The sequence below is a fragment of the Lemur catta genome, chromosome 17 (assembly GCF_020740605.2).
Source record: "Lemur catta isolate mLemCat1 chromosome 17, mLemCat1.pri, whole genome shotgun sequence".
In the NCBI taxonomy this organism is placed as follows: Eukaryota; Metazoa; Chordata; class Mammalia; order Primates; family Lemuridae; genus Lemur; species Lemur catta.
Genome location: NC_059144.1, coordinates 25,006,345 through 25,029,061, shown reverse-complemented (window position 1 = coordinate 25,029,061; position 22,717 = coordinate 25,006,345). Strand labels below are relative to the sequence as shown.

At 48.6% G+C, this 22,717-nt stretch overlaps 2 protein-coding genes and 1 pseudogene across 3 annotated transcripts in view; 1 reads left to right on the top strand and 2 right to left on the bottom strand.

The window, feature by feature from the left end:
- TM9SF4 (transmembrane 9 superfamily member 4) overlaps positions 1-8,889 on the top strand; it is a 44,082-nt gene extending 35,193 nt beyond the window's left edge. For both annotated transcript variants that reach the window (XM_045529469.1, XM_045529470.1), the window contains 5 exons: positions 1,609-1,784; positions 2,300-2,363; positions 3,498-3,617; positions 4,472-4,561; positions 6,918-8,889. In XM_045529469.1, the coding sequence (XP_045385425.1) occupies positions 1,609-1,784; positions 2,300-2,363; positions 3,498-3,617; positions 4,472-4,561; positions 6,918-7,067 (600 nt within the window). In that variant the 3' untranslated portion in view covers positions 7,068-8,889. The remainder of the gene's footprint in view (positions 1-1,608; positions 1,785-2,299; positions 2,364-3,497; positions 3,618-4,471; positions 4,562-6,917) is intronic.
- Positions 8,890-13,347: 4,458 nt separating this feature from the next.
- Positions 13,348-13,458, bottom strand: LOC123622972 (annotated as a pseudogene).
- A 4,492-nt stretch (positions 13,459-17,950) lies between these two features.
- On the bottom strand, positions 17,951-21,516 carry LOC123622833 (putative testis-specific Y-encoded-like protein 3). Its single transcript, XM_045529468.1, has one exon. It carries the CDS (start codon positions 21,377-21,379, stop codon positions 20,270-20,272), a length of 1,110 nt encoding a protein of 369 aa, XP_045385424.1. The 5' UTR covers positions 21,380-21,516; the 3' UTR covers positions 17,951-20,269.
- Positions 21,517-22,717: the final 1,201 nt, after the last annotated feature.

The window sequence follows — 22,717 nt, the reverse complement described above, 5'->3', positions numbered from 1 at the left end:
TGGCTCATGCCTGTAATCCTAGCACTCTGGGAGGTTGAGGTGCGAGGATCTCTTGAGGTCAGGAGTTCAAGACCAGCATGAGCAAGAGTGAGACCCCGTCTCCACAAATAAATAAATGAAGGAAAGAAGGAAGAAATAGGCCAGGCATGGTGGCTCACACCTGTAATCCTAGCACTTTGAGAAGCCAAGGTGGGAAGATTGCCTGTGACCAGGAGTTGGAGACCAGCCTGGACAATAGTGAGACCCTGTCTCTACAAAACAATAAGAAAAATTAGCCAAGTGTGGTGGTGCGTACCTGTAGTCCCAGCTACTTGGGAGGCTGAGGCAGGAGGATCGCTTGAACCTAGGAGTTGGAGGTTGCAGTGAACTATGATGAGACCACTGCACTCTAGCCCAGGCAACAGACCCTGTCTCAAAAAAAAAAAAAAAAAATTAAAATAAACCATACTTCAACCACCCAGAGATAAATACTGTGTAGATCTTTAATATATGTTTTTTTAGGCTTTTTCCCTTTTTGTAGGTTTATTTAAAATGAAGTTATGTAATTTAAAAATTACAAAATAATAGCAATCATATGGTGCTTACTTTGCAATAAATACTGTTCTAAACATTTTATGTATATTCTTTTTTTGGTATAATTCTTGTAAAAACTTAATAACCGCAAAGAAGAGGATAAAGAAGAAAATGAAAAATCAGTTCTAATCCCCCATATCCCATCTGAGGAAGTTAGTTTTTTGGTATGGGCCTTTCTAGGTGCAATTATAAGCAAATACAGTTGTCTCTTGGTATCCCGGGGGCATTGGTTTCAGGACTCCCAAGGATACCAAAATTCAAGGATGCTCAAGTCCTATATATGAAATGGTGTAGTATTTGCATATAACCTACACACATCCTCCTGTTTACTTTAAGTCATCTCTGTGTTACTTATAATACCTAATATATTTTAAATACAATGTAATAGTCTTTATACTGTATTTTTTGTCTGTTATTTTTTATTGTTATTTTTATTGTATTTTTTCCAAATATTTTTGATCCCCAGTTGATTGAATCCACGGATTTGGAACCTATGGATACAGAGGGCTAGCCATATTATGTTTTTATTGAAATAGAGTCCTTCTGTACATACAGTTTTATAATCTGCTTTTTTTTACTTAATAATATATTGTGTTTTATTCTAACAAAATCAGGAGCGCTTTGTGCGGTTTTGTTTTTTCCCTTTTTTTCTTCACTTAACATATCACGTGTAATTTCTTTTCATTCTGGCCTCATGGCCTCCCCTTCGTGTTCTCAGTCCCTTCCTTACCTGTTCCACACACTTCCTCCCTACATGACGAGCCATCTCTCCTCTGGGATGTCAAGGTTCCTTCTTCACTGGGAGCCCAAATACCCGCCATCTGTACTCCGCATTGTCCCCAGGGCTAGGGTCAGCCCCAAGAGATTCTGGCTGGATGGTGGGGGCAGGGGAGTTCTGCAGGACCTTCCCCACCACAGTGGCTCTGCTGTGCATATGGCCTCTCTTTCCTGGAGCCCAGGAGGTCCCTCGAGCCCTTGCCCAGTCCCCATCCTGGGCATCAGAGCCTTGTGGGCCTCACAGCACTGTGTTCACAGGTACCATTTCCTACCATGGTGGCTCTGCTATGCATGTGGTTTGGGATCTCCTTGCCCCTCGTCTACTTGGGCTACTACTTCGGCTTCCGCAAGCAGCCATATGACAACCCTGTGCGCACCAACCAGATTCCCCGGCAGATCCCTGAACAGCGGTGGTACATGAACCGATTTGTGGGGTAAGTCTTCCAGCAGGGACAAGAGCAGGGGGCTTCTGGAGTGGGCGAGGCCAACACTCCCCTGAGCTATCTCCTCGGGAGGACGGAGGAGAGGGTATCCTTCCCTCGAGGGTGCTGTGACCAGTGTTCCTGCAGCTCTAGCTGGTTCTGATAGACTTCAGGAAAGCTTAGCTTCACTCCAAGATCAAGAGGACCAGGTTAGAGCCAGATTTGGTGTCAGCCTAGAAACCGGGACAAACGGGAGGGAAGGATGGAAGGGAATGGTGAGACAGGTGAAGACCATGACTTGGATCTTGGGCAAGTCACCCCACCCCACATCCCATCCATGAAGTGGGGAGAATAATGTCCATCCTGCCTACCTCTCAAGAGGTTATAGCGGTACAAAAGCATGCCAGAAGAAATAGAACCACCACAGTCATGCAGGCACTCTCCTTTCATGCTGGCTTGGGAGGGAGCTTGGGGCTTCCTGATGGCCTGGGTCTCCTAGCAGTGTTAACCCTCGTGTTCTGCGGCAGCATCCTCATGGCTGGGATCCTGCCCTTCGGCGCCATGTTCATCGAGCTTTTCTTCATCTTCAGTGTGAGTACTGCTGCCTGCCCCTACCTCCCTACCCACGCAGCCTGGTGTCTGTCTCCCCCGCCCCTCAGGTGCTCTGCCCCTTACTGCCTGTGAAATTTCAGACAGGCTGTTTAACCTCTCAGAGCCCCATTCTGCACCTGAAGTCGTGTAACAGCCCTGCCTCTCAAGACAGCTTTGAAAGTTAAATGAGACATGCCATGTGTACAGGGTCTGGTGTGTGGAAGGGGCTCAGTAAATAGAAGCTGTTGAGTAACACTGCAGTCATTCACCACCGTGATTAATAGCATTGGTGCATCCATTTTGATTCCTGGGTCCCTGTACATCTTTACCTGTCTGCATTACTCAGAACTCCCAGAAAAGTGGACAGAACAAACCCTTATTGTCAGGATCCTTGTGGGGCTGGAACGAGTAATGTCTGTAAAGGCTCCTGGCATTCGGGAAATGCTCTTGTGATGATGACGACTCCTGCCCAGAAGTGCCAAGATGAAAGTGTCTAGAGGACTCTTTGGAGCCGTCAGTGTCTGGCTGACCCAGCTTGGTGCCCAAGGCACAGGTGGTACCTTCCACCAAGGCAGTGCCAGACAAGTATCTGCTATTCCAGAGTTGTGGTCCAGCCCTCCCTACTGAGACCACCTTGCCCACTCAGGCCTGCCTAGAAGGATCAGGGGATGGGTTGGGGGCCCTCTGGCCCAATCATACCCTCCAAGGAGGCCACCTCTATTCCATCTGTGTGACCCTGGGCTAGTCACCAGCTTCTCTGAGCCTTGACTTCCTCAGCTATAAAAGGCCAGGCTTTCACAGGCTCACATATAAAACATGTAGCACAGTGCCTGGTGCTTGGTAAGTTGCCCCTGAGTGGTGGGAGCTGCTGTATAATTTTTATTAAGATAAGAATCATTTTCTACAAGCTGCCAAGAGCAGGGTCAGTCGTGCCCCAGCCCGTCCCTAACAACAGCTTGGTTCAGCCCCTCGTCTGGGGAAGAGGTACTGGTCAGAGCCACATGCCAGGCCCACAGGCCCCAATGATATCATGATGGTGTCTCTACTCCTGCCCTGGTGACAGGTGGTATGCCAGCGGAAGGGACAGTGGGGTGGGGGCAGGCCAGCTGAAGGCCCACTGTGGTGTGTCCACAGGCAATCTGGGAGAATCAGTTCTATTACCTCTTTGGCTTCCTGTTCCTCGTTTTCATCATCCTGGTGGTGTCCTGTTCACAAATCAGCATCGTCATGGTATACTTCCAGCTGTGTGCAGAGGTGAGAGCAATGGGACCCAGGGGGCGGGGGGAGGGGCGGAGCTGGATTCCACACTGAATAGGACGGTGAGGCTGTGCACAGAGGCTAGGTCTGCGTTTCCTGCATGGTCTCCTCTTCTGGCTGTGAGGTCTTGAATCAGTATATTGCTTTGTCCCTCTAAGCCTCATGTATTCAGCTGCAACCTGGAGTTAATGAGACCTTACAGCTTAGCTGTACGGGGTGGTCACCACATCTTGACGAAAGGATGGTAGATTGGTCAGTGCCGAGTCCACTGCAGTAGGAATTTCTCCAGCAGGCTAATGCAGACTGGGTGACCGGCCCTGCCTCTGGGGACTTGCTCTTGGCAAAGTGGGTGAAGCAAGGGCTGTGGGACAAACAGCCTGGGCCAGAATCCTGGCATTTCTACTAGTAGCTCTGGATCTTGGGCACGTTGCTTAACCTCTGTGCCGTCCGTTCCTCCTCCATGCGACAGGAATAGTGATAGGGCCTGACCTGGAGGCTGCTGCGAGGATTAAATGAGCAGATTCACGTAGAGTACTTAGGATGGTGCCTGGCGTGTGGTAAGCGTTTGCTCAAGAAATGTTGTTACTGCTTTTCTCTTTTTATTGTTGATTTTTTTAATGAGGTATAATTTATGAATAGTAAAGTTCACCCTTTTTATTTTAAAATACTGTAGTTTTTAGAAATGTATACAATTGTGTAACCACTGTCACAGTCAAGCTGTAAAACATTTCCATCACCCCAAATACTACTGCTCTTACCCAGAATCTTCAGCCCTTCAGGTACCCATGAACTTTGGCAGGAAGAGGTTCTGCCTAGAGTCAGCAATGACCCTTCCTCTGTTTCCTCCTCAGGATTACCGCTGGTGGTGGAGAAATTTCCTAGTCTCTGGGGGCTCTGCATTCTACGTCCTGGTTTATGCCATCTTTTATTTTGTTAACAAGGTACCTCCCTCCTTGACAGGATCCTTTTAGTCCTCACAGGGCAGGATAATTGAGAGGAAGATGCTGGTAGAAAAACCCAAAGGTCTGAACCTTACTTTCCCACTTGGAATGGGGAGGACCAAAGCCATCTAGAACTGTTTCTGCTCTAGATCGTGCATCTTTTTGGGAAAAAGAGAATCTGTGCTCTGTATGTTTGGGAGACAAAAGCCATCAGGATAAATGACAGTGAGAATACTGCATGCCAGACTTATGAGATACAGCCAAAGCTGGACTCAAAGGCAGTATGTTACCTGCTATGCTTTCAACAGGAAATAAGACAAACTTGTAATACTGTATTCACCTCAAGAAACTAGGAAAAAAAGAACAATAACATGAAAAAAAGTAGGTGAAAGGAGTTAATAAAGATAAAAGCAGGAAATGCTGAAATAGACTTTAGGCCCCTAGCTGGGACTACAGGTGTGCACCACCACGCCCTAGAGTCTACTCTTTTCAGCTTTGCAGTCCTAGAGCTAAAAGAATGTCTTTCCATCGTATACCAGTCCCAGCAGACTCTTGTTGGCTCTGCTCAGGTGCCATGCCCATTGCTCACTATTCACCAGGTCCAGTAGGGTGGCATGTTCAGGTTAACTGGTTTAGGTGTGGTGGGGTTTTTTTTTGTTTGTTTTGTTTTGTTTTGTTTTGAGACAGAATCTGGCTCCATTGCCTGGGCTAGAGTGCCATGGCATCAGCCTCAGTCACAGCAACCTCAATCTCCTGGGCTCAAGCGATCCTCCTACCACAGCCTTCCAAGTAGCTGGGACTACAGGTGTGCACCACCACGCCTGGCTAATTTTTTGTTTGTAAAATTAGTTGGCTGGCTAATTTTTTCTATTTTTAGTAGAAAGGGTGTCTCACTCTTGTTCAGGCTAGTCTCAAAGTCCTGACCTTGAGCAACCCTCCCGCCTTGGCCTCCCAGAGTGCTAGGATTTCAGGCATGAGCCACCACGCCCGGCCAACTGTCTTAGGTTTTGTACTAGGATTGATGGCTCCAGTAAGACCAGATGTTTTGAGTGTGTTCCTCAAAACACCTAGAAGAGGGAAGTCAGGAAACACTGTTGGGCAAACAAAAACTAGAGATCACATCACAGCCTCCTTTCTTTTCTCCCTTCTGCCCCAGTCTTCCTTCTGTGCCCTAACACCTCCTCCAGCCCCAGTGCCTTGTGTATAAAATGAGGGCCTTGGCCTGCCTGAGCTCTCAGGAGCTTTCCTGAGAATGCTTATGAAGAGAGATGAGGGGTTGAGCCTGAAAATGTGGCCTTCACCCTTGGGCTTAGGAGAAGGCCTCAGATAGTAACCTATATTGTTTTGTTTCTTTATTGTTTTTCTGGGCTCCTGGCATTCTGTGACCGTGTGTCTGCCAGTGAGTCCTGGGACAGGTCCCACTCAGGCCTAGTGCACCAAGCATATCTTGATACCAAAGTTCCAGATTACGGCCAAGTACAGTGGTTTATGCCTATAATCCTAGCACTTTGGGAGGCCAGAGTGGGAGGACCAGGAGTTTGAGACCAGCCTGAGCAACATAACGACACCCTGTCTCTACCAAAAAAAGAAAAAGAAAGGAAAATTAGCAGGGGGTGGTGGCATGCACCTGTAGTCCCAGCTACTTGGGAGCCTGAGGCAGTAGAGTCACTTGAGCCCAGGCGTTTGAAGTTACAGTGAGCTATGATGATGCCACTGCACTCTACCTCAGGCAATAGAGTGAGACCTTGTCTCAAAAAGAAAAAAAAAAAACAAAGTTCCAGATTACCTCCTATTGTCCTAGCAAACACCACAACACATATCCTTAGCATCTCTGTCCAAGCTTCTAAACTCTACCCCAGGTACAAAGGAGTCTAAAGTGCTCCAAGATAAACATCATTGTGAGATGTTAACAGGGGACCAGCATTCTTGGGAGGAGAGGAGTGTAGGCTGAGGCAGGCTGAAGGTGCCTCTCTGGTCCTTAGGCTAGGAACCAGGGACACCTCTTCCCTACCTTCCTACCCACTCCCTGACTGCTGCTCTCGCCACCCGGTTGCTGTTCCCTTCTGGAGACCAGAAGACCAGGAAGGGAATAGCTGTGGCCATTCCTGCCTACGGCATTCTGTCCCCAACCACTGGGGTCCTGAGCATGAGAGGCAGTACACAGCCCCTGGTACAGATGAAGCTTAGCCATGGCAGTGAGCCCTGCCTGCCCCTTGCTGCCCACCTGGAGCAAGCCCCTTCCTTTCGCCATGCCTCAGTTTCCCCATAATATCAGTGAGAGGATGGGGGCCCCAGTTTGCATGGCAGCGTGGCACTAAGCGTCCACCACTCTCTTCTCTCCTGCTTGTTGCCCCAGCTGGACATCGTCGAGTTCATCCCCTCTCTCCTCTACTTCGGCTACACGGCCCTCATGGTCCTGTCCTTCTGGCTGCTCACGGGCACCATCGGCTTCTACGCAGCCTACATGTTTGTCCGGAAGATCTATGCTGCCGTGAAGATAGACTGATTGGGGTGGACCACAGCCAGGCCCACTGCGTCCTCGGACAGGAAGCCACCCTGCGTGGGGAACTGCAGGCACGCAAAATAAAATAACTCCTGCTCGTTTGGAATGTAACTCCTGGCACAGTGTTCCTGGATCCTGGGGCTGCGTGGGGGGCGGGAGGGCCTGTAGATAAACCGTGCATTTTTCTTCATCTTACTCCAGTTCTGTGGGGGATGAGTTTTTCGTGGGTTGTTTTCTCTTCAGTGCTAACAAAGTTCCCTCCAGCGGGAACTCTCTGACCTGTTTATTCAGGTTTATTTTTGGTTTGGGGTTTTTTTTCCTTCTTTTTTAAACAAATGGATCCAGGATGGATAAATGCACCAAGATACTGGGTTTTGGTCACTGTCTCCACCTCAGTTCCTCAGGGCTGTTGGCCACCCTACAACTGACTAGAAGAGGAAACGCTGGGGCTTCGGGGAGGTTTCTGAGCCTCTCACCACCCATCCTCTGCACTGATGCTGCGACAAAGCACAGCTCCGGTCCGGACCGCACCCTCAGTGCCAACCAGCCTCTGCCAGACCCTCTCCCACCCTCTTCTCTCCTCCCCAGCCTCCTCCCAGGGCTGCCAGGGCAGGGCTTCCAGCCAGGCCTCTGGGTCATCTTGTCACCAGGAGCAAGCCCAAGTCTTGGTTGCTACAAGGAAATGCCCTGGAAGTACTGGGGCCAGGTTCCCCAGGACGGCAGGAGCCACCCTGTTCAGAGCAGCCGGAGTTTGCTGGATCAACAGGAGGAAGAGACTTGCAGTCACGTTGACTGTGTGTGCCAAGAAACCCTGGACCTGGGGCCAAGTATTTCCAGAGCCAAGTGTCCACGTGTCTGTGTCTGGGGGGGATGGCTCAGGTTGCTAGGGGCCTCACCCCTCAGGATTGCTCCTCAGCCCTTTCCTCAGGGGGTTGCCACTCTTAACAAAGTGTGCTGGTGGCGGACCCTCTCCTCCCCCACTTCAGGGCAGAACAAGGATGCCCGGAGACCTCAGATCCTTCCCTTTAGGTGGCAGGGCATTCCCTCCCTGATGTCCCCTGGCCCCAAGGTCCATGCTTAGTTCTTTTATCCAGACCCATCCCCTCTACCTCCCACCTGAGTTCTTGCCTCCTTTTTGGGACACCAAAAAAACTGCTTGTGAGAAGGAAGATGGAAGGTAAGTTCTGTCTTTCCTTCCCCAACTCCCAGGAATAGTCAAGAAGCCCAGTCTCCCTAAATTAGAAAGAGGGGGCTCACGTGGCTGGCCTGGCTCCTCCACAAACCCCTGCTCTTCCCAACCTCTGCCCACCCCATGCGTGTCCCAAACATTTGCTCTTAAGTTGCAAGAGACCAGATCTACCCAGGGATTAGGGTTCAGGTAGCAGCCACTCACCCTTGCTCCAGCCCCTTTGGCATTCCCACCACAAGACAAAGCTCAGGACGCTGGGTAAGCTAGGAACACGCCCATCCCTCACCACCCCACAGTCTCCCAGCAACCCCTCCAGCTCTACCAATCAAACCAGTGAACTTCTCAGTCTTGCCTCACAGTGACTCCACAGCACCAAGCAGCGTCCACCAAGAATCAGGTTGGAGAAAAGGGAACCCAAGCTGTAGAGAACGATATTGGAGTCTTTTGTTCATTCAAATCTTGGATTTTTCCCCCCTAAGAGATTCTCTTTGAGGGGAATGGGGAAATGGATGCCTCATAAAGGGTTCAAACATCATCAATTTTTCTGACTTTTTTAATCATCATTATTATTTTTAATTAAAAAATGCCTGTATGCCTTTTTTTGGTCCAGTTGTAAATAAATATGCCATTGTCCTATTGTTTTGTCTCAAATCTCATGCAAGAGTTGGAGGTCTGAGGTGAGACAGGCTTCCCCAAATAGGTTGACTTGAGTGGTTTCCCTTGAAGCTGAGTCTGCTGTCAGGCTTTCTAGAGCTCAGGCCACTGCTGTTCCCTGCCTGGTACAAGTCCATAGCCTCTCCCGCCTGCTCAGCCCTCCATGCCCAATTGCAAGCATTTGCCCCTCTGATCCCACCAGCAGGAAATGGCAATTGAGTATGAGTTTTGGTAGGAGTTGAGACGTGGTTTTGGATTCCCAGTTCCAATAGTTTACTGTCAACTTACCTCATCCTCTCTAACATGTGGGACTCCTTCAATTGCAAGCAATGGAAGCATTGGCAGGTGAGTGGTGGAGCAGTATTCGGCTAAGGAGCTGGACTCCAGAACTTATCCTTTTAAGCACTATACTATAGTTGTCTTTTTAAAGGCATATGTATTATATATGTGTATGAGTGAAATCATATGTAATTGATACAAACTGCACAATTTAATAAGTTTTGACATAGCCATGAAGTCAGCACAAACCTCAAGTTGAAATTTGATCCCCAATGTTGGAGGTGGGGTCTGATGAGAGGTGTTTGGGTCACGGGGGCAAATCTCATGAATAGATTAATGCCCTCCCTTGGTGGTGAGTGAGTTCCCACTCTATTAGCTCCTGAGAGAGCTGGTTGTTTAAAAGAGCCTGGCACCTCCCGTCTCACTCTCTTGCTTCCTCTCTCCACATGTGATCTCTCTACACACCAGCTCCCCTTCACCTTCTGCCATGAGTGGAAGCAGCTGGAGTTCCTTACCAGAAACATGCCCAATCTTGGACTTTCTAACCATCAGCATCATAAAGCCAAATAAACCTTTTTTCTTTATAAATTACCCAGCCTCAGGTATTCCTTTATAGCAACACAGACTAAGGCATCATTCCCAGGAAACAACTGGTCTTTCTGTCACTATAGATTAGTTTGCATTTCCTAGAGCTTTATATAAATGAAATCATACACTATTTTTGTCTGACTTTTTTCATTCAGCATACTTATTTGAGATTCATCCATGTTCTTATGTGTATCCATAGTCTGTTCCTTATTTGTGAGTAGTATTCCATTGTGTGGAATGTGTTTATCCATTCATCTGCTGATAGACATTTGGATTGTTTTCAGTTTTGGCTATTACAAATGAAGTTGCTATGAACAAGTGAAGCAGTAAAATGGTTGCATTATATGGTAGGTGCATGTTTCTAATTCTGTTGTGGACAGAAACTTTGTATGACATGAATCATTTTGACTTTACTGACACTTGTTTATGGCCCAAAATATAGTCCATCTTGGTAAAAGCTCATGTACAGCTGAAATTGTTCTTGGGTGCAGTGTTCTGTAACTGTCAGGTCAAGTTGACTGATAATGGTGTTCAAGTCTGTGATAATTCTTGCTGATTTTCTGCCTGCTTTTTCTATCAGTGATTGAGAGAGGGGTCCTGAAATCTCTAACTATAATCATAGATTTGTCTATTTCCCCTGGTAGTTCTGTTTTTGCTATATGTATTTTGTTAGATGCATATTGTCCTTTGGATGGATTTATCCTTAGTAATAGTCTTTGTTCTGAAATCTGATGTTGATATAACCAATCCCACTTTCTTTTGACTAAAGGTAGCATAGTATCTTTTCCCATCCTTTTACTTTCAACCTATTTATATTTAACGTGTGTTTCTTATAGGCAGCATATCTTAATAGTTTGCTCTTGGGCTCAAGTGATCCTCCCTGTTCAGCCTCCTGAGTAGCAGGGACTACAGAGGCATGCCACCATGCCCAGCTGTTTCCTAGTACTCTAAAGATCTTACTCCACTGTCTTCTCACTTGTATTGCCTTCAACTGCAAATTTGATACTGTGGTTATCTTTGTTCCCTCTGTATGTATCAAGTCTTTTCTCTCTGACTGCTTTTAAGATTTTCTCTATGTTACTGATTTTGAGCCATTTGATTATGAGGTGGCTTGGTGTAGCGTAGTTTTCATCAAGTTTCTTTTTTTTTTTTTTCTTTTTTAGAAAAAACTGATCCTTCATCATCAAGTTCCCTGTGTTTAAGATTTGTTGAGCTCCTTAGATCTGTGTGTTTATAGTTTTCATTAAGCTTGGAAAGTTTTAGGACATTATTTCTTCAAATATTTTTTCTGTTCCTCATCTCTCTTCTTTCCTTCAGCAATTCTAATTACCCATATGTTAGGCACTTGAAGTAGTCCGACCACTGATGCTCTTTTCTTTTTCTTTTCCTTTGTTTTGTTTTGATTCTTTTATCTGTGTTTCATTTTGGATAGTTTCTATTGCTATTCTTTTGAATTCACTAATTTTCTGTGATGTCTAATCTGCCATTAATCCCATCCAGTGTATTTTTTATCTCAGACATTGTCTTTTCATCTCTAGATATAGATTTAGGTCTACTTTCATATCTTCCATGTCTCTACTTACTTTTATTGTGATAAAATGTACACAACATAAAATTTACTGTTTTAACTATTTTGAAGTATACAGTTCAGTGGCCTTAAGTATGTTTATAATGTTATGTAACCATTACCACTATCCATCTACAGAACTTTTTCATCATCCCAAATTGAAACTCTGTACCCATTAAAAAGTAACTACCCATTTCCCCTTATCCCAGCCCCTAGTGACCACTATTCTACTTTCTGTCTCTGTGCTCTGTGAATTTGACTATTCCAGATGCCTCACGTGAGTGAAATCACAAAATTTGTCCTTTTGTGCCTGCCTTATTTACTTAGCATAATGTCTTCAAAGTTCATGCATTGTAATTTGTGTCAGAATTGCATTCCTTTTATATGTCTGAATAATATTCCATTGTATGTATGTATGATATTTTCTTTATCCATTCATCTATCAGTGGACATTTGGGTTATTTTCACCTTTTAGCTATTGTGAATAATGCTGTGAGCACTGGTATACAAATACCTGTCTCAGTCCCTGCTTTCAGTTCTTTAGAGTATATACCTAGGAGTAGAATGGCTGGATCATATGGTAATTCTTTGTTTAATTGTTTGAGGAACTACCTTACTGTTTTCCCCAGTGGCTGCACCATTGTACATTCCCATCAGCAATGCCCAGGGCTCCAATTTGTCCACATCCTCACCAATATTTATTACTATTTTTTGATAATACCCATCCTAGTGGGTATGAAGTGGTATCTCATTGGGTTTTCATTTGTATCACCTAATGTTTAATGATGCTAAACATATTTTCATGTGCTTATTGACCATTTGTATATCTTCTTTGGAGAAATGTCTATTCTAGTCCTTTGCCTATTTCTTAATTGGGTTGTTTTTTCTTGTTGAGCTATAGTTCTTTGTATATTCTAGATATTAAACCCATACCAGATATCTGATTTACAAATATTTTCTCCCATTCTGTGGGTTGCCTTTTTCATTCTGTTGATAGTGTCCTTTGATGAACAAAAGTTTAGTTTTTTAAATTAAAAAAAATTTTTTTAGAGATAGCATCTGACTAAGTTGCCCAGGCTGGAGTGCAGTGACTATTCACAGGCATAATCATAATGCACATTCCTGCGCTCAAGCCATCCTCCCACCTTGGCCTCCCAAGTAGCTGAGACTAGAGGTGTGTGCTACTGCACCCAGCCAAAAGTTTAAGGAATTCCAATTTATCTATTTTTTTCTTCTCTCACCTGTTTTTAATGTCATATCCAAGAAATCATTGCCCAATCCACTGTGATGAAGCTTTTTCTCTGTTTTCTTCTAAGAATTTTATAACTTTAGCTCATACATTTAAGTCTTTGATCCATTTTGAGTTAATTTTTGTATGTGGTGTAAGGTAACAGTCCAAATTCATTCTTCTGCTTGTGGATATCCAGTTCTCCCAACACCGTTTGTTAAAAAGATTATCCTTTCCCATGATTTGGCACCCTTGTCAAAAATCTTTTGACTATACATGTGAGGGTATACTGAATTTTTCGAACATATGGAATAAAATTAGAATAACTTGTATTTATCTGCCCATCTTATTTCTTTCAGTTGTGGGTTGGTTTTGATTATTTCCCTCATTTTGGATTGTGCTGCCTGCCTCTCTGCAGGCCTGATAATCTTCGGATGCCAGACATTGTGAATTTTACCTTTTTGCATGCTGGATATACTATTTATGATCTATAAAAACTCTTGAGCTTTTTTCTGGGTCATTTAATTTACTTGGAAACAGTTGAATCCTTTCAGGTCTTGTTCACAAGGGTTTTTTAGGTAAATTCAACCAGTGCTCATTCTAGAACTAATTATTTGCCACTACTGAGCAAGACCTTCCTGAGTGCCCTGCCTGATACCCCATGACACCCTAGGCCATGATGGCTGGTGGGAACAAACACTATTCCTCACCCAGGTAAGCAGCAGGCACTGTTCCCTCTAATTCTTCCTGATGGTTCTCTTTTTATTCTTCTTTTTCACATCAGACAGGTAACCTGCCGATGCAGTAACAAGGTTTGAGGCAGGCACATTTCACGCATGCATGTGAAAACCCAGTCATCATACTTACTACTTACGAACTACAAAAGGATCTTCCCTGATGGTTCTTTACCTGGCCTTATGTAGTTTCCTCACACACACGTGCTGATACTCTGCTGAATATTCAAGGAGACCATCTGCCGATCTCCAGGGGTTTCTCTTTGTGCAGCTTTCTCCTCTCTGGTGTTCTGTCCTGTACACTCTTGGTCTTCCCAGACACTTAGCTCTGTCTCCCCAACTCATGGGATTCACTGGCTCCACTTTAGTTCCCCCTCCGTATGCTGTAGCCTGAAAACCCTCTCAAGGCTGAGGGCAATCATAGGGTTCACCTCATTTGTTTCCCATCAGTCTAGAATCACTGTCCTCTGTTGGTCAACGTCCAGAGCCTTGAAAACTACCGTTACATGTTTTTTCTCTGTTTTTTCTGGTTGTTTCAGGTGGGCAGGTAAACCTGATCCCTGTTACTCCATCTTGGCTAGAAACAGAAGTCTCTACAGCTGCCTTTTTTCCCCTGTAAGATCAGAGGGTCTCTGTGAAGGACTGTGTTGAGTTTTACTGAGTGTAAGGGCTGCTCACACAGCTGGTGCCTAATCGTTCATTCCTGCGTCACCTGCCAAAGGGGAGTCTAAAGGGCCTACCTCTAGACTGAGTTTGGCAGGCTTGGCTCAACGTAAAGAACTTTCTAGGTCCAGAAATCTTGCAGTTGGACTTATGCTGGCCCAGAAGTCAGCATCCTCTAACCCTGAGAGTCTTCACGGGGCGAAAGTGCCAGCAAGGAGCGTCCCATAGAAGGGCTGAAATATGACTGTGAGCCCCTACAGGCGATGGTCTTAGCTGCCCCACTGACATTCTGGGCAGACATCCATTTCTCCTGATGCTTGGTCAAAGCAAGTCACTCCCTTCTGCCAATAACTGATTCAAGAGTGGGCACAAGACCTAATTCTAGCCAGTAAGATACAGGACCAGGAAAGCCTACAGTGGCTTCTGGGAAAGTTTTCCTCCATTTTAACAGGAGTGGTGGTAAGACACAGTCAGCCTTCTCTGAAGCTGCCACATCCCAGTGTGACTCTTGGAGCTACTGCTACCATCTTGGCACCAATGAAAATGGAACCAACAAGGATGGCAGATCAGAGGAAGAGGCATCATTGAGTGGATGAATCAAATGACCCCAAAGTCTGTACAAGTCACCTCTGGATATTCATGTAAGAAAAAATAGTCTGTTGATTAACTCAAAGTTAAGAGTTTCTATTAGCTGCCACCAAAAGCATTGTCACTGAGCCAGCCACCTGGAGGTGCTTGGGGAGTGGCAGGCCCCTGGAATGGACTTTTTCCTCCTGCTAAGGAGTTCCAAGTTCCTCCTTTGGATGAGGAAACAGCTGACAGCTGTGAAAAGACATGCCCAAGGCCACACAGTGGGGAATTGGCAAGAGCAGGCAGCAGCCCCTTCAGGCCTGTCAGCGTTCCAGCTGGTACCTGATCAACCGCAGCCCTGCACCCCGAGATCCTGAGTCAGCTTCGATGGTGGGGCCTGCAGGTGGGGGCCTCAAAGTTCACACACTCAAGTCAACATTTAGTTCCCCTGCAGAGCAAGGACAAGCAGACACCAGGGACTTCCCTGAATTTTTGTGCTGAAATAGTGTCCTTGGAGGAAAATATCAAAGTCCCCTGAGCTGTAATCAAGGCAGTTGCAGATTACAAGTAATTGCCATAGTTTCGGGGCAGATTTTTCTCAGATCAAAAAGAACCTGTCCAAAGTTCATTCCCAGGCAAACAGAACAGGGCAGACACCTGAGGCTGGAGGTGAGCAAAACCCTTGTATCTGAGGCTTGTGTTTGCTCTCCACACCAGAGCAGAAAACTCCGTCCTTAGCCAGGCCTCCCTCCTCCACCCTTGGAGCACACATGAGCCTCATGGCCATCTCTGTAGTAGGGATCAGGAATGGGCCTGAGGACATTAACTGCCCCAACGCCAAGACTGCCTGGAAAGGGCTGCCTTGGGCGGTAGAGACTTCCTATCCCCAGAGATACTCAAACCCTGGAAGGCTCTTCAGCGGGTGTCCATGTCTTTGTACACGCTGTCCCTTGCCAGAGTTGCCTGTCTTCCCCTTGCCACCTGAAAGAACCTCCTGAACTTCGAAGATGTGGAGCATTCATTCATCCCACAAAGAATTATGAAGCCCCCAACTGTACCAGATGCTATTCTAGGTAAGGGGGATTCAGCAGTGGGTAAAACAAAGTCCCTCAGAGTGTACAGGAAAAGGCAGATAAGTAAATGAATATACAATATAATATCAGGTGGTTCTAAGTACTATAACAAAATCCAAATCAGAGGAAGGGGAGGGAGAGTGACAGGGTGATTTTTAGAAAGGGTGGTCAGGGAAGGCTTCCCCTGAACAAGTGAAACTAACAGTTGAGCCAAGAAACCTTCAGGAAGTGAGGAGCCAGCTATGCAAGTGTCTGGAGAAGGCTCTAGGCAGAGGGAACAGGAAGGTCTTGAGCCAGGTTTGAAGACTAGCAAGAGGTCGGTATAGCTGGAAAATGATCGAAAGCGGGAGAAGCATAGGAGATGAAGTTGGCAAGGTGACCAGAGGTCAGATCCCGAGGGCCTTGCAGGCCAGGCGGAGTATGTTGGCTCTTCCTTGGGTGATGTTGGAGCCATTAGAGGGTTTGGGGGAGAAGGACGTAGTCTGACTCAGGTTTAGAGACCCACTCTGCCTGCTGTCTCTGGCACATAGTAGGTGTTCAATAAACATTGGTGGTTATTATCACTGTTTTACAGCCTCACCACTGGACCCTTGAGCTCACTGAAGGCAGAGACCAGGACAGCCATCTCATGCCTAGTGGTGGTGCTAAATATTTCTGGATAAACAAATGCGTGACCCAGGGCATGAACAAGTGACCAAGCAGGAGTGGGTTTTGAGGACCAGACTCATCCCAGAAGAGTGGATGGGGTGTGCAGTTGTTGCAGTGAGAAGGAAGCATGCTAGTGGCTGTGTAGCAGAAAGGGCAGGTAAGCACCTGTTTTAGTGAAGTACCATTGTTCAGGACCTAAGGGCATTCAGGATGCAGCTGAGCCCAAATGTGGGCAGCAGGAGCCAAAGTGGACCTGCCACCACCAGGCACAGGCCAGGCAAACCACATGGGGCACCAGCTCCCAGGCCTGCCAGGATGCTTAGAGGCTCACCCTGATTCCCCTGGGACCAACAGGGACAGGCCTTTGGCACAAAAGAAACACCCAGAGGGTACAGCCCAGCTAGGCATTGGTGCCCAAATTCTGGTTTTAGGCGGTACTTGGGAGGTGGCAGAGGTTGTTATGGGCTGGGGCAAACATGGAGGGCTTCCTGGAAGAGCTGCAGCCTGGATGGACAGATAAGGTTCCCACCGAAGATACTGGGGATCTGTAAATGCAGACACTCTCCTCCCTTGGCGCCAGCTGCCCCGTGAGATCACACCCCACCTCTGAGCCACAGTGGATGCCCCTCCCCACCATCCACAGGATAATGCCTAGGCTCGGTGGTCAGAGTTCCTGTTCTCAGAAAGTGGCCTCAGCCTACACATCCAGCCCCACTTCTCCCAAGCAGCCACACCTAGGGCACAGGCTGTGCCCTAAACACATCGTACATTCTCATACTCCAGTGCCTTTGCTCATGCTGTTTGCCCTGCTAGGAATTCCCTTCCACAGGCCTACTTTCTAAACTCCTGCGCATTCCTCAAAGCCCAGCTCCAGTATTCCGACTTCAAAGAAGTCTCCACCCTCTGATCCCACATCATCACATACAGCTGGGGTGAACTGTATGCCAAGCTGGACTTAGTTGGGCTCTGTCTCCTTGAGGTGGCCAGTGAGGCCTCTTGCCTGGTGTAATTATTAGTAGTGACCCTTCACTCCCAGATGTGTTGCAGCTGGACAACAACTTATGTGGCCACCCTTCATCACCCCCACCCTTCTCCACCCAGCTAAAACCCCTTGGGCAGGAACCATGCCTTGTTCTTTATTTTGTCAGAGCCTGGCATAGTACTCCGACTGTGGAAAAAGTCATCCACTCACCCCAGTAATTTTTTAGATATTGGATACTGAACCACATTGGGTAAAACAGCAGATGGATGAGACCCTGTTCTCCTGACACATGTGAAAGAGGGAAGAAGATAAGAAAACAAGATCATTTCAGAGAGTTACAAGTGACATGGAGAAAAATCACCCAGGGAAGGAAGAGATGGGGAGGAGCAGAGGATTATTTTAGACAGGCCGGGCAGGGAAGGCCTCTGAAGTGGCATTTGAGGCCTGAATGAATTGAGGGAGTCAGAGATGAAACTATCTGCAGGAGGAAAATTCCAGAGAGGGAAAAACAAGTGCTAAAACCTGAGGCTGGACATGCATGGTGTGTTTAAGGAGCAGCAGAGAGGTGAGTGTAGGGGGAGCAGAGAGCACAGGGGAGATCAATGTGAGGTGCTGGCAGGGGCCAGAAAATGCAGCACTTTGTCACCTGCAATAAGGAATTAGCATTTTTTTTAAACCAATGGAGGGAATGGGGGAGTAACATGATCTAAGTTATTTTTTCTCCAGACGGAAAGATTTTTATTTTTTCATCATGCATATAATAAAGACAAGTGCCACAAATCCCCTCTGAACGGACAAAGCCGTCTTAGGAGCATTTCACTGTTTAGAAACAGTGATGTCAGTTACAATGATGTCAATTACAGCACAACTACTAGGGCACAAATTCAAGACCATTAGAGTTACAGATTTCTTTCTGGAGGTTATCCTTACAGAACATGGTAATAACTTCCAGTTGTAAGTCCTACAAAACCTCCTTATTCAAACTGCACTACTAAGTACAGAGTTATAGTAACAGGCCACAGCAACTAGATAACAATTGTGAATAGTCACATAAGTTTCCAAACAGCATAGGAAAAGTACATTGACAATCCTGTGAATGTTGTCAGCTAAAAGCAACAAGCAGAGCTGTACAGCTCAATCCCCCAGCGAGCTGAAACACAGGAGGGGATGCACAGGGTCTGACTTAAAAGCAGCTAAATACAAAGCATATAGCATTAACTTTCTACATACACAAGGTCAGACCAAGAGAGAAAAGCTCTAAAGGCGCAGTGTTCTGTTATTCTTCTAACTTACAAAACACTGGTGAATGAATGGAAAAAGCAAAAATCGGGCTCTTCTAACATCTCTCAGCCACCTGCCTTTTCAGCTGTCTCTGGCTCACTGCACTCCCTGCCAACAGCACCCTCTACACTGTGTTAAGGCCTCCCCAGGCCCTGGGGAGCAGAACACAAGGCCTTCCATGGGAAGGGGTTTGGTGTGGTCACCACACCTCCTCCCCTCAAATGAAATGGAGACAGACAGCCCTGCCAGCCTGGTGGGGGGACTTGCAGGGGACAGGCAGTTCTGCTCTCATACCTATAGAAACCCATGATGGTGGGCTTCAAGTTAGTGACAAGGTAAAAACAAAAAAGAAACCCATGGTGAGTTTGGACCTGGTAGAGGAGGAAGAAAGAGTTGGGGCTAACGTTAGTCTAAAAGAACACAGCCTGATTAACTAGTCCTGCCCCGGCAACTTCCTGGTCTCTTTGTTCAGCAGCCTTTGCACTGTCCCTTTTTGAAGATTCGAGGCCTTGCTGAAGGGGGTGGGGCATGGGAGCAGAGGGGGCAAAGAGAGCGCTGCAATCTACCGGACAAGCTCTCCCTCTCTGGTGACAGACGAAGGGAGGCAAATTCAACAAGAAGGTCTGTCTCCTTAGCCATGTGTAAAAAAACCTTGCTTCTTCAGTTGTTTTTGTTTCTGAGCCATCACTTTAAAGAAAAATGTGAGAGCTGGGCAGGTGTAGACAAGCCCCATGACCAGAAACCCCCTCCCTAGTACCCACAACCTGGCAGCCTGAAAACATGTGGAGGCAGGGAAGCTGGCAAAGCGCCTCGATTGGGTGCGGGTCCAGTGACTCGGGCTCAGGAAGGTGGATTCCTGGAAGGGATCCCGTCCTTGCTCCTGTCTTGAGCATATGCCCAGATATGCCAGCCTGGTAGAGTTCCTGGGGGATTAGGGATTCTCCTGGGCATTGGCAGGTGGCCCACCTGGGTGCACAGGCAGTTCTTGAAGTACTCGTAGATCTAGGAGCAGGCAACAGGGCTTATGATGGCCCAGGTAAAACTCATCAGAAAGGAGGTGACAGCCAGGCATTGGTGGGGCACAGCACAGACCTTCACAAGCTGATAGCAGGCTGATACAGGACGAAACGGGACAGGAAAAGCAGTACGATCACAAAGAATGTGCTGCCAGATGCTCAAAAGTCCACTTGGTGGTAGCCTGGCCTGTGCTTCTGAAGCCGTGGAATGTCCAAGTCTGGTTGGCAGCCGGCACTAAATGCACACCCTTCATCTTGGGTAATGAGATTCAGCTTGCCACACCCAGTGCGTGGGGCCACGATGAGCACAGCCAGCATGAATATGAAGCCCAGCATGTTGTGGCTTTGAAGCAGTAGGCCTCGAAGAGGCACTGGTCCTCCTAGTGATGACTTGTGGGTGCCTGTGTCACAAATGGGTGGGAAGGCCACTGTCATATAGATAAGTCCAGGCCATGAAGATGATGGCAGTACACATCCGCAGCATCGAGTGCTTGGTGTAGATGTAGTGGCTTATGACAGTCACGTGATGTTGACCCAGAACTGCATGAAGGTCATGTGGAAACAGTAGAGACTGGCCATGAGGGCCACAATCTGGGAGCTGAGTTCATGAACATGCAGAGGAGCCAGTGTGCACAGAACAGAAAGCAGACAGCAAAGTGCTCTTCACTGGCCTGAGCCCAGGTCCACAGGTGAAAGGGGGGTCTTACATAGCCACCACATCCTAGGGCAGGACTTAGCCAGACTGGAATCCGTAGGGCCTCGGAGGGGCCTCTATGGGCCACCTTGCTAGGCCTCCCCTGGCTCTGGGGGATCTCTCCCCCAGCAGGTAGTACTGCAGGGGGTTGGGCCACAGTTCATCTTTAATAATCTGGGCAACCCTGTCGGCCTCTGGGAGACTGTGCTGGGAAAACCAGCTGAAGAAGCTTCGGACAGTCTCCCGGTTCCTGTGTACCAGGGGGGGAGGTTCCTGGCCTCGGTGCCATCGGATACGAGTGGCAATAGACACCACTTGGCCGGGGGCTCTGCACTCATACTCCTTCACTAGCACCTTGTTGCGGAAGTAGGGGTTGCTCCAAAAGCGGAACTTGAACTTGCAACCTGATCTAGCGTGCCTGAGCTCCCTCACCTCCAAATTCATCAAGTAGCAGAGCATGTCTTCATCTCGGGGGCTAATCAAGGTTGACAGCTGCGGGTGGTTCAGGAAGGCCGTGACCCAGAAGCCCGGAATATTCTGGATGATGAAGCTCCTGCGAGCTAGGTGCATCCTGCGCATCCGCCCCAAACTGCGCTGCAGCCCGAGGTAGGCCCTCTCGGCCTGGGCACGCACGGCCTCCAGCTCCCACTGGATGGCCTCCAGTGGGTTCGCGCCTCGGCCATCCCGGTTCTGGGCTGCCTGGGCCTCACGGGCCTCCGCGCTCACCTCCCGCTTCTCCTCCCCCACCTGCTGCTTCTCCACCTCCTGCGCTGCCTTCTCCATGAAGATGGCGCCCTCCTCCGTCGTCACTTCCTCGGCCTTCCCGCTGGCTCCCGCCCGCGCCCCGCGGCCGTCTGCGCCACAGGTTTCTGGGGCCTCGCCCCTGACCAGGCTGTTTTCCAGGCTTGAGGAGGTCGCCGCGGAGGCGGCTTCCCGGCGTCCAGGGCGAAGCGGGGCGGCTCCAGGGCCCGCTGAGGGGCCGGGCTGGCAGCGCTCCTCGGCTGGTCGGGCCCGGACTGCGGGAACCGGGCGCGCGCCCCGCTCCTGCGCAGGGCCAGGCCGCGGGTGCGCAGGGCCCGGCCGCGGGTGCGCAGGGCCGGGCCGCGGGTGCGCAGCGTTCTCCCGGGCTCCCTTCCCCTTGTCCGCCATCACCTCCGGGAGCCTCCGGCCGGGAGAGGGTCGCGGCGCTCGGGCAAGACTGCGGGTTCTGCGTGAGGGGCGGCGGCTACAGAGACGGCTGGCGGCTGCTGCGGCGGCGGCGGCTGCTGCGGCGGCGGCGGGAGCGCGGACGGGAGTGCGGACGGGAAGCTCCGCCCCTCGCGCCCCTCACCCCCTCTGCATGTGATTCGCCAGGGTCCCTCGGCCTGCAGGTCTGGCGGAGGGATAGCGGGCTGCCGCTGGGGGGCGCGACCGCAGGCACCAGACAGAACTGGCCGCAGATTAGTCGGACGCTGGCCGTGGAGGTGGGGAGAAGTGTGTACCAAGCAAGGGGCAGCACGGAGCAGACGCCAGGGGACAGGCCCCACCCCAGTCAAGGACAGTTATAACCTTCCCTAACAGCAGCCGAGCGACTGCTGTTACCGGATCTGCGGTGGGCAGGCAGGAGTCGCCCAGCTGCCACACCCCAGTGGTGCTTTGGGGTGGCTATAGAACACTTGCAGCCTTGCCCGGGATAAATTACCCTGGCACTGCAGAGAACTCGAGAGGTATCCCGTGCAAAGACTGATGAGACCCAAACTGGGAGCTACAGATAATGGCGATAATTGCCAGGCACATGAAGGTGATTGAAATATTCGTGTGGGGAAAGACAGTGCTCGAAATACTCATGTGGGGAGAATAAGCAAGGTCAGGAGTGGAAGGATCTAGGGCAAGGGGCAAGGGAGGGTCTTCAACGCTGCATACCAGGGAGCAAGTGCGCATCGGCCTGGTTTCCCCACAGGAGCTGGGTCCTCGTGGACTGGTTGGCTGAAACCAGGCGGACCTTGCTTCACCTTCCAGGGGTGAGGAACCTGTGGCCCTAAGGAAACATGTAGACTTCCTGGTCCTTAAGTGTGGCCTTTTGACTGAATCCAAATTTTACATAACAAATCCTTTTATTAAAAGGGGTGCAGCAGAGAAAGATGAAGCTTTTCTTGCCTCCTTTGGTGCTTAAAAAAGAACAGTCTTGAAATCAGAAGGCCACAGGTTCCCCACTCCTGCCGGCTTAGTAGGCTAAGGCTAGATTGGACCAGCCTCTGTAGTCCTTGATCTGTGGTCTCAGCTCCCAAATTTGTGAGGTCAGTACACATAATGCCCACTTCTGCCTGGAAGTCCTTGCCACCTCCTCCAGAAAGCCTTCCGTCTTCTCCTCTCTGATGGATACCACAGCTTCCTCATCTGAGCCCCCACACCTATACTGGGGTATACACCTCTGAGAAGGCAAGGTGGATTTCCTTGGGGTCCTAGCTGGGGTTCTGACCCATTGGGGTAGACAGTTGTCATTTGTCA